The sequence below is a fragment of the Ovis aries genome, chromosome 9, assembly GCF_016772045.2.
Source record: "Ovis aries strain OAR_USU_Benz2616 breed Rambouillet chromosome 9, ARS-UI_Ramb_v3.0, whole genome shotgun sequence".
Lineage (NCBI taxonomy): Eukaryota > Metazoa > Chordata > Mammalia > Artiodactyla > Bovidae > Ovis > Ovis aries.
Window position 1 is genome coordinate 94741646 of NC_056062.1, and position 15243 is coordinate 94756888.

At 45.7% G+C, this 15243-nt stretch overlaps 1 protein-coding gene across 1 annotated transcript in view; it reads left to right on the top strand.

Annotated features, from left to right (window-relative positions):
* The window catches only part of MTBP (MDM2 binding protein), a 67666-nt gene that overhangs the window by 24596 nt on the left and 27827 nt on the right, over positions 1-15243 (top strand). The window contains exons 12-15 of the mRNA XM_027973275.3: positions 1201-1374; positions 2525-2632; positions 7483-7638; positions 10094-10211. Of these exons, the coding sequence (XP_027829076.1) occupies positions 1201-1374; positions 2525-2632; positions 7483-7638; positions 10094-10211 (556 nt within the window). The remainder of the gene's footprint in view (positions 1-1200; positions 1375-2524; positions 2633-7482; positions 7639-10093; positions 10212-15243) is intronic.

Here is a 15243-nt window from a genome sequence, read left to right on the forward strand (position 1 = left end):
CTGTTTTTAATTTATTCTCATTTCATGGAATTTCAGGAGATAGTGAAAATAAATGCTTATGTCCAATTCACCATCTTCACAAAAAGGCTTCTGTTTCTATTTTTACTCGCCAAGGCTCCACGGTTTCTCCTTGACTTCACTGTAGCCTTGGTTTGCTTTTTGCTGTCTCAGCCGACCTTCGCAGCGCTGGCGTGCCACAGTAGTGAGTGCTGTACACCCCACTGTGAAGGCCGTTGTGGATGTGCCGTGCAGGAGCCAGAAGCCGCCCGTGAGCACGTGCACACTCCTTTCCCACCAGAGGAGCTGCGTGTGCGTGCAGGGCTCAGCTTATTCCACTTTTTAAGAAGCGGAAGCTGGAAATAGCAGTTGATACATTATGGGTGTGAATATATAGAAAAGATGTACTAGAACTCTAAAGAGCCACATCAGAAGATAACCAGTGAGTATGCTGCTGCTGCTGCTGCTAAGTCATGTCAGTCCGACTGTGTGACCCCATAGACGGCAGCCCACCAGGCTCCTTCGTCCTGGGATTCTCCAGGCAAGAACACTGGAGTGGGTCGTCATTTCCTTCTCAAATGCATGAAGGGGAAAAGTGAAAGTGAAGTCGCTCAGTTGTGTCCACCTCTTCGCGACCCCGTGGACTGCAGCCCACCAGGCTCCTCCGTCCCTGGGATTCTCCTGGCGAGAGCACTGGAGTGGGTTGCCGCTCCCTTCTCCGATTGATGAGTCTGCGTAGTTTTAATTTAAAGTAAGATGTACATGCTTAATGAGTACCATTTTTGTTATGCGTCTCTGCTTTAAACAGCTTCCTCAGTTAAATGCATAAATTAAATTTTAAAAAGTTAAATAAGTAGGGCTTCCCCTGTGGCTCAGCTGGTAAAGAATCCGCCTACAGTATGGGAAACCTGGGTTTGATCCCTGGGTCGGGAAGATCCCGTGGAGAAGGGAAAGGCTACCCACTCCAGTATTCTGACCTGGAGAATTCGATGGACTGTATCGGCCATGGGGTTGCAAAGAGTCAGACACGACTGAGCAACTTTCACTTTCAGTTAAATGAACAACTGCTGTCCCAAATATATTGAGTGACACCTTGTTTTAAAATAACAGAGATGTAGTTATATCCTATGGATCAAATGTATGATTCTGCTGTGTTGTCTGCTGAATTTTCACATGCTTAACAAGACAGTTGTTTTTGTTTAGTTCCAGATGTTGAAGTGAAAGGAGAGAGTTCTAGCTATTATCTCCTGTTACGAGGTAATGGCAATGGAAAGTGTAAAGCCACGTTGATTCACTCAGCCAACCAGATCAATGGCTTGTTTGCGCTCAGTTTAATTCACGGAAAGCTGAAAGCAGCAACAGAAGAAACCAGATTGAGTGAGTGTTAACTTTAGAGGGCAAGCAAAGCATTTTTACATTTGTCTGTGTAAATAGTCAACTACGTGGTTTTTAGTGAACTTACTGTCTTCAGACTGCATTTCACTGGCAGTAAATTTGCTTTTACTTTAAATATTTTGTAACACATTTGAACAATTTAGAATGCAGAGAATTAATCCCTTACGTATCATACTTCTTAAAATGTAACAGGTCATCCCTTCAGTTCCAAACAGGAAAATTTGCAGTGTTTTCTACTTTAAACAATTTATCTTTCTAGAATTTACTTCCCATTGTTATTTGCTTTCTCCCAAGCATCTTTACTGCTCATCCTTTCTTACTGTCCAGGCTCCATGCCTGGGTCGTCCGTCACGGTGTGGCACACTGCCCCAAGTCTAGCTGGCCATGACTGCTTATTAAAGCCTCTCAGGGCTGCGACTGGGCGCTGCTTCGAAGGTCCACGAGTGATCGCCGGCACACACGGCTGGGGCTTCTTTCATCTGAAGACTTAACGGGGCGGGCGTGTAGGCTGGCTCTTGCCCCACGTGTTTGGTGCCTGGGCTGAGGAGGCTGGAGCAGATTGGGCTGCTTTCCTCTTCACACGCCCGTCCTCCAGCCAGCCTGGGCTTCCTCGCGACGGCGTCGTCTCCGGGAAGTCTGGGTCTTGTGCGGTTGCCACCTTCTCTTAGAGCGAGTGTTCTGAGAGGCTGTGAGGCTTTCTGCGACCTACGTCTTTCATTGTCACTCTCACCATGCCTGTTGGTCTCCTGGGGTAGCCTGGATTGATTGTGGAAGGTCTACACAGCAGGCGAGCAGCAGAAACAGATTCACGGGGAGGCCGTCCTTGAAGACCGCTCCTGCGGTCCATCAGTGCTTGGTGCAGTGGTTTCAGCAGCTGAAGGAGAAGATGCCGTGGAGGGACTTCTGCTCTGCTGCCTAAAGTCTCTGAATTTAAGGAGCAGGTCAAAGTTTAAGATGCAAAATAGTTCAGTGTGTTTATTTTCTGCTGTTCATTTATTACTGTTTACTTTGAAATATGCAAGATGAAGAAAGATAAATAATTGACTTAATTACGTTTTAACACATTCCTTGAGAACTAAATATTAATTGTTGTTATAAACCGTCTTTAATACTGGTTTTTCCTGTTTCTCAGGCTCTCCTCTTGACCTCTCGTCACTCCCAAGGTTCTCCAAGGAGCAGCTTATACAGAGAGAGAGACAGTTAGCCAGCGCTCAGGCTTCGGCTTTGAAGGAGTGTCTGCGTGAGTCACCAAGCGTGCGTTTCATTCTGGTGTAAGGACGGTGACCTGTGCAGGCCTGACGCTTTATCTTAATACTTTTTTCTCACACGCTTTCTTTTAGATAGGATACTTGTAGAACTCTTCTTTTTTTTTTTGCGGGAGGTGAAGCAGAAAGAATAGCTTCCTTGCTTTGCCAGGCAAAGGGGCCACAGTGGACTCCTGCCCTCGAAAGCTCCGTCCCAGCCCAGGGCCCTTGGCGAGGAGTTCTATGGCAGCGGCTCAGGGTGGCGTTGGGGCGCGTGGTGAGGAGCGCTGTGGCGGCAGCTCAGGGTGGCGTTGCGGGCACAGTTACTGTGTGTGCAAGGTCTTAGGTGGTCGGTCTCCTACTAATCTTTTTTTTTTTTTTAATTAAAAAAATTTTTTTTTTGTAGTCAAAGTCACATAATCTAAAACATACTATATTTTTTCCTGTTTAACTGTGCAGTTCAGTGGCACCAACTACATTCTTAATAGAGGTAATGTAGGGTAGAAACAGTCTGTAATTTTTTTCCCACCAGATTCAGAATATTCCTATTTACTTGTATATTGTGGTCACCATTTATTATAATAATTATCCAGGAAAATTTAGTTTCTCATTATTTTTAATTGTATGCCAGAAAGAATACTTCCTGGTTAATGTAGTCATCTTTACAAAATTTCTCTTCATACCATTTAGCTAGAGGAGAGGAAGGTAGAGATTGCAAGCAGAATGAAATACGAGTCCAGAGAAGTTAATGTGTTAGCTTGAGCATTGCTTCTTAGACTTTAACCATAACTAAGCACATTGCACGTATTGAGTGAGGCTGGATCGTGGGTTTTTCTTTATTCAAGAAATTGACACTTTTTTAAGGGTTGTTACTTAACACTTTTTCCTGTTTCTAAATGTGAACTTGGTTATCAGTCTTAACATTGTTTTCATAAATAATCATTCATTAAGACCTGACAGGGATGTAAGCTAATTAATATAGAATTTCTAAAAACTTGATTCAACTTGTGAGGCTTCATTAGTTGCATATAGGAAAAATGATTATTAAGTACATACACTATAAAATGAAAAATATCACTCTGTAAAAGCATTTAAAAATATTTTGGATTTGGCAGTTCATTTTATTCAATGGAGAATAATTTTAGAATACCTGGTCTTAGTAATTTGTGTAAGAATTACACTTTATTTGTACAAAGCCGGAGTGATTGTGCAGCCTTGAGCTCCTCAAACTGCTTTTGCTCTTTTTTGACTGTGAAAATAATGCAGCATAATTGGGAAGGCAAATTAGTTTCAATAGAAGGTAGTATGTATTAACCCAAGGGGGAGAAAAAGAGGAAAAAACCTGAAAATAGACTTACACGTGATCCAGCATCTCCGACTCCTGAGCATATATCTGTAAAAGATGGGAACTGTCGTTCAAAAGGATGTGTGTGCCCCAGTGTTCGTAGCAGCACTGTCTACAATAGCCAAGACGTGGAAGCAACCTAGGTGTCCAACAGATGAATGGGTAAAGAGGGCGTGGAATATTACTCAACAGTAAAAAAGAAGGAAGTAATACCGTCTGCAGCAACATGGATAAACCTAGAGATTCTTACGCTAAGTGAAGTCAGACAGAAGATGAACATCATATATCACTTACATGTGAAATCTGAAAGAATGATACAAATAATCTTATTTATAAAACAGAAGTAGACGTACAGGCATAGAAAACAGACTTATGGCTACCAAAGGAGGAGAGGAGAACGCAGAGCAGGGAGAAGGGCGGATAAGTGCGGGATTTGGAATCAGCAAATGCAGACTGCTATATAGATGCACACACACACACAAGCGCCTGGTGCACTGAGTACCTTGCAATAGCCTGCAACAGGAAAGAGTCAGGAAAAGAGAGTGTGTGTGTCTCTGAATTGTTTTGCTTCACACCTACAAGTAACACACCGTGTAAACCAACTATACCTCAAGTCAAAGGGAAGGAAAGCTGAAATACTAGGGAAGTACTAGTATTTTTGTGGATAAAACCTGTATATTGCAAACATCTACTTGCTTGGTATTATTTACTTCTGACTTTGTTCTAGCCCTGCCAAACCTCTCTTTAGGCTTTGACTCTTTGCCATAAGCCTCTGGCAGCTCCTTAAAACTAGGTTCCTTTAGCATCTTCCCTCTCTCACCTTCACTCTTCCTGACCCTCCCAACGAGAAAGACTGAGAGCGGAAGAGCATGCAGCTTCCTGAAGCTGGTCCCTCTCTCCTTTGGGTAAGGCCATCCCTCCTGCTTGGTTGGGAAGGGAATATAATCAAGTTGTTGCCTATAGGTGTGACTAGAAGCTCTGCTTCAGGGAGGAGGGAGGAGGAAGTGCTGAATAAATGCTGAGCATGTGGAAGCGCCAGCAGCCGAGTTATAACCCAGGCAGGAGCTGGGTGGATGGCCTCAGCACTGGGCCAGGACACGTAGGGGGGTGGAGGTTGAAGGAAGCCTCAGAGCTAGTAGCTGCTCGAGACGTCAGCTCTGGGGATATCCACGCACTGGCCAAGTGCAGTCTGAAGCGTTTAAGCTTGGTTAAGGTGAGTGACCCACTTAATCCATTATGGTGGAATTATCTGCTGAGCCAGTCTCTCCTTACCAGAGAGTGAGTACGGAGTTGGGATCTGGGCACAAAGGTTCAGATTTCATGTATCCCTGGAGGCAGAGGAGGATGACAGCAAACCACGTTTCCAGTGTGAGAGAGTCTTAGCGTTTCTTTCAGAGATTTTCAGAGGAGTGAATGTAAATATAAAAGCATTTAAATCGATGTAGTTAATTTATACCTGATGAAAATGAAGAGGAAAGCTTTCTTTGGGTAAAAATTAATGTTTCAGTATCAATATAGATTGTAGTCTCTGCTGGAAAACAAGAAGTTGTTCAAAATTCTGATCTCTCCTGTGCTTAATTTTAAAAAATATTTTCATGTTCATTGCCTGTTCCTTTATCAGATCATCCCGTACTTGTTTCACGGGTATAGTATCTTTTCTTATTTCTGTGAGAATATTAATTGGTGCTGTGGTGATTTAGCCGTCAAGTCATATCTGAATCTTGTGACCCCGTGGACTAGCCCGCCAGGCTCCTGCGTCCATAGAAGTTTTCAGGCAAGAGTACTGGAGTGGGTTGCCATTTCCTTCTGCAAAGGATCTTCCCCACCCAGGGATCGAATTCGGGCCTCCTGCATTGCAGGCCTTCTCCGCCCCAGAGAAGCCCTTATGAGTATTGACCCCAGCAGACTTCCTTTGTTGCCTGGAACGCTTTTGCTTCTGCTGGGCTCCTTTTCCCTTTTGCTTGCCTTAGTCTTTCTGTCTCATCCCAGACTTGGTTTTCAGTTTGGAGGGGCCTAGTGAACAATACTTGTTTCCCAAATTTGGAACCGACTGAGAAACAAACTTAAGAAACACACTGATGGAGATAACTTCCTGGATTGAAGGATATGACTTTTTAGAGCTATAGCGTCTTTTCTGCTGTATATACCCAGAATTGAACTTACTCCCTGAACGACAGACAGAGCTGGGCAACCACAGGTGAGGCGTGCTGCGGCAGGGCTCTCCCCACCACACAGAGGGCGAGCCTCCTGAGGACTTGCTCACTCAGCGGAAGTTGGAAAGGGGAGTTCTGATCAGAACGTGCCTGGTTTCTTTTCCAGACCAGCTCAGTGGGTGATGGGAGGGAGCTGGAAGCATTGCTGAATTCAGCTCCTTAGTTGTCTGAACGTGAGACCGTGAAAGCAGAGTTCCCTGTTCCCTCCACCCCTTTCATTACCTGTCGGGTGATTTTTTTCCCCGTCCTGTTCTAACTGGGAGATTTTATGCGTCGCTCTACTGTCCTATTCAGCAAGCTTCAAGAGTGGCGGAGTGACTGTTCGACACTGTTTCTGAGGCCCTGTCCTTACTCCCGCCGTAGGGTCAGTGTCTAACTCTTTTCCCCTGGGGCATCCGCGTTTTCACAGGGAGTGCCCCTCATCCTTGCGGTGGGTGTGTGCAGCGGCTGTCTCTCTGGCTGGCGGGGTTGGGAGTCTGGCCTGTCCGTGTGCAGGCTCTCCCTCAAGCTCACGGTCTAGCCTGGCAGCACCAGCACCACCTCTTGCTGTTGGGTCACTAAGCTGTGTCCGACTCTGCACGCCGTGACCTGTGGCACGGCAGGCGTCCTTGTCCTTCACCACCTCCCGTTCCCGTTCCTGTAGGCTGTGATCTGAGGCTCCTCCTCTGTTTCTACCCCAGAAGGAGAGCAGGGTCGTCTGGCTTGAGGGCTGGAGTTCAGGCGCATCCATTATCGGTCTTGCTTTGGCTCAGGACCTTCCTGTTTGGGTCGACCCTTTCTCTGCTCTGCTGACTTGGTTACCAGTCCACCATCATCTCATCCTCCAGAATTCGCTGAAAACTGCCATCGTTTAGTGTGTATTCTTGTGTTGTCCTTTTTTTATTCCTTGGTTGTGATTCTGAGTTTTGACTAGAGAGGGAATAGACGGACATGACCCAACCACCACGTTTAACCGAAAGTGTCACAGGTTTTATTTTCACAGAAGCACCAACACAAGGCCATTCTTCATCCTCTGCAGCCTCTGTATTTCTGAAAACTTCTGTAAACTTGCTTTGACTGGTGCTCACCTTTTAGTGTTGACAAATTACTCTGTTTGTTTCACATAACTGAAAATTCTTCTATTACCTTCATATGGGACTGAAAGGAAAATAGGCCTTACACGGGAATGCCGACTTGCTTGACAAATTCATTTGTTTTACTTTTGAAAGAATTTCCCCTAAAATATAGTAGCTCAAAGGGTTTAAAATAACAGTTTTATTTTTAATCGTACTGATTTGTTGTCTTATAGAAAGGAGAAAGTTGGCACAGCAGCGTGAGGTAATTTCTGTGGATGAACTCAAAAGTCTGCTAACATGCACAAGGGAACGCTTTTTAGGTCATTTTGATGCTCTTATTCCTAAAACAAGTCTAATAAAGACAGACGAAACCTCCAGTATGTTACATGGTAAGTTTTTTGTTTCTTTAAATAGTAGTCCTTTTTTTGTGTGTAGCATTTATGAGAGTTATTATTAAAACTTATGTTTTGATCAAATCAAAATCTATCAAGTTGTAGTAGTGATATATTTGTGTGTACAAGTATGTGTGTAAATATCGGTATGTTGTATTTTTCATCATTTAGACATTAGAAATTTTCTGACTTTTTTTGTTAACCATGTTCAGTATAATTATTTTTGAGCGAAGGAAAAGCACTTCAAGGTGATTCCTCTTAAAACTGTTACTAAGCTGCCGGAATGGGTGGGTTTCTATTAAGCTATATTTTCATAAGGTGAGGAAAGTAGAGCTTAGTAAACTTAATGTATTTAAAACTACATATAATAAGATGCTCCACACTTGCCATTTGTTATAGTAGGAAGTCACCAGACTCACTGAAGGAGCAGGAGGTCTTTTCTGTATTAACTTGCATTTCTTTCTATTTTGCTGCTTTCTGTTCTGGTGATGAATTTGCATAGAGTGAAGCTCTTCAGGATTTAAAAAGGAAGCGTTTGACGATTGCCTGGCATTGTAAATGTATAGGATAATTTTCTGTCGTTATTCTGCGAGAATCATTTTTATCCCACACATTAATAAGAAAATGGCCACAGAATCAAGTCAGTAATAATGTTCGTTGTGTGCCTTGTCTCTGTGTGATGCCCGGAAGGCGCACAAAGAAGCAGAAATTCGGGGGGCCCTTGGCTTTGAGCAGGCTTACGATCTAGTTGGGAAAGAAAACGGAAGCACGGCGCCTCGTGCCCTGTTTCGAGGCCCAGGCCTTTGGGCGAGACAGCCGGGGCGCAGACCTCAGCTGGACGTCTGGGCAGGTTCTTCTTCCTCTCCGTGCCTGCTTTCTCATGTTTCAAATGGGGATAATTCTACCCAGTGACTAGGGTCATTATGAGGGCTAACTGAGGTAATCGCCATAAAACACCTGGCCTGTAATCCTCTCCAGACAGTTGCGGCCACTTACACTGCCGCCATAGCCACCGCTGGGGTCGGCGCGCACGCCCAGTCACCAGGCCGCTCCCCTGCGACACACGGACGTGTGTCTGCACCTGGTATTTAGCCTGTGGCATGTACATTGATGTAGATTGTATACGCTAATTTAATAATTTATATTGTAATATTTAGGGGAGTAATTAATGTTTACTTTTATTTAACATGGCTTGTATTCTTCTGTGAACATAGCCTGTAATTGTTCAGAACTACTAATGGTTGTTTCTTTATCCATTTTTTGAAAAGCCATGCCAGCATTATAAAGCAGATTATTTCATCCTGAAGCTTATTCTTCGACGAAATAGTCACTATTTCACCACCTTTATTAAGAAGCAGGAACTACTATACTTGGATGGTGTTTGGTTGGGGCAATCCAGCGTAGACACTAAAAATGGTTTTAACTATTGAAGACTAAATAGTTTGAAAGTAAAGGAAAAATGGTGCAGTTGGCTTGTGTTTTCATCTGTGATTTTTTTCTTTTTAGTTCAAAAATTTCTTCCCAAATCATTATCACTTTGTAAGAGCCTAAAGTATAAAATGGGTATTTTTGTCAGGGTTGACAGTTAGTCAAACAGCTAATGTCCAGTAATTTTCAGTCAGTTTATTAGAGTAGTGTGTAATAGTACACAGCAGTGTAAAACATCAGATGGTTTTGGATCCAGTAGTACAGTTAGTGATTTTATCAGTCTTAAAACAGTCGTGATGTCCTCATAATTAATAATGAGAATGGAAGATGGCCCTCAGTCTTTAATGAGGATTGTGGATTATCAGCAACCTCAGTGTTTGTTCATTGCACCACACCGACCAAAAAGAGAAGACACTCTTACATACAACACTTTACTAGTAGTAAAATAGCATTTAATGTTAGTGATTTACTTGAAAATGAATATGTTAAAGCATCTTACATTAATATATGTGAGAGTTACTTCTAAAGTGATCTTTACCCTCAAACGTCTTAAGTTATTGTATGATTGTACTGTTGAGAATGAAGTAATCTTTTAAAAATATAATTTTTCAGGGTATTGGTGCTAATTCCTCTTCTGATGTGGAGACCACATGTTATATCCCATATGTTCTCCCCAGAGTTGTCTCTTTTTCATTTAGAATTTCACAAAAGTAACAAAGCTATGCTTTCGTTCCCTGTGAGTCCCTGCAGTGCTCACTCCTCTTTTGAATTCCGGCCCATAACTTTTATTATGAGGAGAACGTAAAATAAAGCTCAATACTACTTTTCTTTATCATTTCCAAAAAACTTCTCTGTGCCATTTTGCATAGTTCGGGCCATCGGAGACCCCCTTAGCGAGTGCCTGAGGCGAGCATTGTACAGCTAACCCGGCTGGCTTGTGTGTGTCTACATGTACACATTTTTATGTAGCAGAATTCAGTATGTTAATGCGGTTCAGTGCTCACACGTGCTTCTTTCTCTTCAGATAGCAGTTCACTGGAGCTTACTTCTTCCCGCCTAGTGGAGACCAATCCTCTGGAGTGGCCAGAAAGGCATGTCCTTCAAAATTTGGAAACTTGTGAAAAAGCTAAACAGAAAATGAGGTAACGTTTAAATAGCTTATTATTTTGTATGACCTTTATTTTTTCTTACTCCTTAAATTGTGTTTATGAGATAGTAGTTTATGGATTTATTGTAAAGGATATGTGTGCTTACTGTAGACAGACAGACCGAGATGGACTGCTGCAGAGCAAGGTGTCCGGGAAGCGCTCTTTCCCTGCCGTATGCCGCTTGCGCTTTCTGGGTGCACCAGTCACAGGCAGCATGTCAGTGTGTGACCGCCAGACCATCCTCCATAGACGCACAGAAACATGACTGTGAAAGAGAAAGTTTAAAAATGCAGGAGTGTGTGTGTGTGGCCACTCACTCGTGTCCGACTCTTTGTGACCCCACGGACTGGGGCCCACCGGGCTCCTCTGTCCCTGGATTCTCCAGGCAAGAATACTGGAGTGGGCTGCCATTTCCTTCTCAGGAATGTGTAAAATGAAGTAAAAGTACTCTTTTCCTTCAAGCCATTTAGAAATGTTCCTGTTTTATATTTTTATGTTTGTATATATGGCCGTCTCTAGGAGCCAGAGTTTGTGTCTGCTTGTTTTGGCTTGGTGTGTAGCGGGCGCTCAGCACGTCATTGCTGAGTGGTGCAGGGATGGGAGGAAGACAGGGATTTGACTCTGCTGCATTGCCCTCCCAAATATTGCAAGTCACATCCTTACTTTTAGCCCCTCTGCTGAGAACACTTATCACTTCAGATCTGCCTAGTCAGAGGTATGATTTTTCCAGTAGTCATGTGTGCATGTGAGAGTCGGACTATAAAGAAAGCTGAGTGCTGAAGAATTGATGCTTTTGAACTGTGGTGTTGGAGAAGACTCTTGAGAGTCCCTTGGACTGCAAGGAGATCCAACCAGTCCATCCTAAAGGAAATCAGTTCTGAATATTCATTGGAAGGACTGATGCTGAAGCTGAAACTCCAATACTTTGGCCACCTGAGCAAAGAGTTGACTCATTGAAAACACTCAGATGCTGGGAGGGATTGGGGGCAGGAGGAGAAGGGGACGACTGAGGATGAGATGGTTGGATGGCATCACCGACGCGATGGACATGTGTTTAGGTAAACTCCGGGAGTTGGTGATGGACAGGGAAGCCTGGCATGCTGCAGTCCACGGGGTCGCAAAGAGTTGGACACATCTGAGCGACTGAACTGAACTGATAACATTTTATTCACAGGTATCAACGAATATTAACTGAGTACCCACTGTGTGTTAGGCTCTGCTGTTAGAGCTTGCCTTTTAAGGGGGAGAGACAGTCAACAGAACACAAAAAGCAGACAAGTAGATACAAGACTTGGAAACCGACCTGAGTGCAGCGAATGGGGCTGTGGGACTGAAGGAGAGGGGTCTCCTTGTTGGCATGTGGGGGGGCTGGGGCAGGCGCCCTGAGGAGTTACGCTGGAGCTGAGGCCTCGTGGGTGAATGCGAGAAGCACCTGCAGGCTCGCAGGCCCTTAGCAGTGTTCACGCGGTCTTTGGATCGTAAGTGCCTTGGTAAGCTTTCCATGGATTTTCTGTCAGTGATGTGATCTGATTTTGAAAAGTAACTTTTTTGTGGTAAATGGATTGTGGGAGGAAGATATTAGGAATGGACAGATCACTTAGGTGGCTTTTCTGTAGGCTGAGAGGTAGCTTTGACTTCTAACTAGAGTAGTAGTGGAGACAAGTTTGCAGAATATTTTGGTGCTAAGCTAGGAAAAAAGAAACTTCCTGTTTTTTCCTGCCCGTCTTCTCTAAGAGAGAGAGAGAGAGGCATCCGAGACAGTTTAGGTTTCCGGCTTGAACAGCAGGTGGGTGGTGTCCTCATGGTTTGGGAAAGATGGATAGGTTGAAACAAGGGTGAGTTGGGGAGAAAGATCAAGAATTCTGCTTTAGGGATGGTTTATTTAACCTATGGATTATGCATGTGGGCGTATTAGGTGGAGAAATCTGGGAGTTTGTTTGGAGTTATCACTAAAAGGGTTTCTTTAATATATGCTAGTGGGTGAGATGACATGGTGAGGCTGTATAGAAAGAGAGGAGGGCGTAAGGCCGTTCCCTGGGGGTCTGTAACATTCACAGGTCAGGAGGAAAGGCCAGTCTGGAAAGAAGGTGGAGGAAAGGACAGGTTGCCCAGAGACCGTGGATTTCCTGCCCGTCGATTTCAGACTGTGTGTTCCCACTTCCCGTTGTGAAGGGCGAGGGTGGAAGCCCTGCTCCTCTTCCCCTTTCATCCTCCGCCTTCCCCTGCGGCTCGTGTCGCTTGGCAGTAGGCTGTCTCTTTCCCCCTGGAGTCACTTTCCTCCCACTTCTCCGACATGATGCTCTCGTTTGGACTGACCCTGCCTGCCTGCACAGCTGTTGTCCTGGTCTGTCTTTTGGTTACATTTCCAGGTTAGATTGGACCTGTGTTTTCTTGGATCTCATACCTTAATGCGAAGTCTGATGTGACGTGGAATTTTGTCCCTTAATAGGTATTTTATTCTGTCTCTGAGGCTTTTAGCATTTTCTGTTTTCCTTAATGTTCTGAAATTACATGATGCCCTCATGGTGTGCAATGTTTGGTCTTGAGGCTTTTGCCTTTTTATTAGCTCTTGGATATCGGTTCAGTCGCTCAGTCATGTCTGACTCTTTGCGACCCCATGAACCGCAGCACGCCAGGCCTCCCTGTCCATCACCAACTCCCGGAGTTCACCTAAACCCATGTCGATCGAGTCGGTGATGCCATCCAGCCATCTCATCCTCTGTCGTCCCCTTCTCCTCCTGCCCTCAATCTTTCCCAGCATCAGGGTCCTTTCAGATGAGTCAGCTCTTCACAGCAGGTGGCCAAAGGATTGGCGCTTCAGCTTCAGCACCAGTCCTTCCAGTGAGCACCCAGGGCTGCTCCCCTTTAGCTCTTGGGAATATTCTGCTGCTGTTTCTCTGGTAGTGCTTGTCCTTCTGCTTTCTTTCTTCCTTATTTGTAATTACCTCTTTTACTTTAGATGCCTCAGATTGATTTTTCAGTACGTTTGATTCTTCTTTCGATAATCCATGTCTTCGGACTTTCTGGGTGGCTCGGTGGGAGAGAGTCGGCCAGCCAGTGCTGGAGACACCGATTCAGTGCCTAGTGTGGGACGATCCCATGTGCTCGGGGCACTCTGTGCCGCAGCTGCTGAGCCTGTGCTTTAGAGCCTGCGAGCGGCAGCTGCTGAGCCTGCACGCCACTGCTGCTGAGGCCTGGGAGCCCTGGCGTCTGTGCTCCACACAAGGAGAGACACCACAGCGAGAAGCGGGCACCTTGCAGCTAGGAAACAGCCCCCGTCCTCTGCAGCTGTAGAAAAAGTCCACGCAGCAGCACGGACCCAGCACAGTGAGAAAAACAAAAGGTGTGAAGGGTGAGTCCACAGAAAACAGGGATAGCCCATCTCCTCATCTCTGCTGCTCTGCATTCTGGTGTGTTTCCCTGACCTTTCCTTTCATCTTTCCAATAAGCTTTTGGCAGCTATTAAAGAAATTCCTAATAATCCTTTTTGTTATCTACCCTTTTTTCACAGCGACCGATGCTTATTAGTGAGAAGCACTGGGAAGGTGCCCTACGGATGCTGGCTTGTCAGCTGGGACTCCCTCTTAGCCTGTCTCACCTGCTCTTTAAGTGGCCCCGTTACCCTTGAGCCTGCTTCGCCTGCCCCTCTGCCGCCCTTCTCTTCTGTGTGGTCCTTCAGTATCTGCTGGCCCTTGGCTGCTCACAGCTGAGAACTCAGTCCTGGACTGTTGGATGTCTGTAGTTGCATCATCCTCTCTGTACGTGCGCCTCTGTTCCCTGCCTGCTGTCACCAGGATTTATCCTGGGAGAAGGCAGATGAAGGGCCCCTGGGGGGAGGCAGCTTGGGTGCTTTACCCATTGCTTAAATTAGGGTGTATTCTGGGGGCTTCGCCGCTGACGGTAGGGCAGCACCTGGTTCTCGATCTTCAGAGAGCAGTTTTTCTCTTGGAGGTAAAAGCAGGAGTCTCAGATGTGGTGCGGGAGGGTATTCTGTGGAGTTCTGAAACCGTGTCAGCTGATGGCTGCCTGCTGCCGCTCTGAGCTCCAGTGCAGAGCCTGCCCGTGGTTTCCTGGGAGACAAGGACGCAGTCCGCCTTCTCTGTAGGTTCCTTTTAATTCCTGCCGAGGAGTATTCTAGTCATTCCTGAAAGTCACTGAACCTTTGGTCCACTCCTCTTCCTTCTTCCTTTCTGAGCCCTATTATAAACTTGGGGCTCAGTACTTCAGCGCTGTGATTTTTCTTTTTTTGAGTGGAGAGGTTGATGTGTATGTGTGATGCGTCATCTTGAACCAGAAGAAGCTTGTCTGGAGTTCGGGTGTAGCACAAATACCACCTTTCTCTTGAGACTTCTACAAACGCTGCGGTTAAAAGACTGCGCTATTGCTGCTTTCTTGAAATTGCTTTATCGTGCCGTTCCTGCCTCGTTTACACTGATGTGATTATCCCCTTTCGCTCTCTCCCTCCACTCTCCTCCTTGGAGTCATACCTGAACCAGCCCTGAACAGTGGTTAGGGGCCTATAAATTCACGACCGATGAACTTGTTTTTAGCGCCTCACGGTGATAACTGCAGAGTGAGCACTGACTGCGTGCTTGTGGGCACTCCGGAATGCGGGCGCACGCCGTCTGGCGCTTGGCTGGGAACCAGAGTTGTGTCGCTTCATAATTTGTTCCACGTTAGACTCAGCGGGAGAATAAAGGACCGTCACGGAGTGACATTCAGACATCGTAAGGATTTGGTTTTGTTTATTTATTTGGCTGTGAGTGAAAGTCGCTCAGTTGTGTCTGACTCTGTGACCCCATGGACTGTACAGTCCCTGGACTTCTCCAGGCGAGAATCCTGGAGTGGGTAGCCTTTCCCTTCTCCAGGGGCTCTTCCCAGCCCAGGGGTCAAACCCAGCTGTCCCGCGCTGCAGGCGGGCTCTTCGCCGCTGAGCCGCAGGGCGGCCCTTGTTGGCCGTGTCGGGTCTTGGTGGCGGTGTGCCGGCTCCTCGTCGGGCGTGCGGGCTTCTCAAGGTTTGTCACGC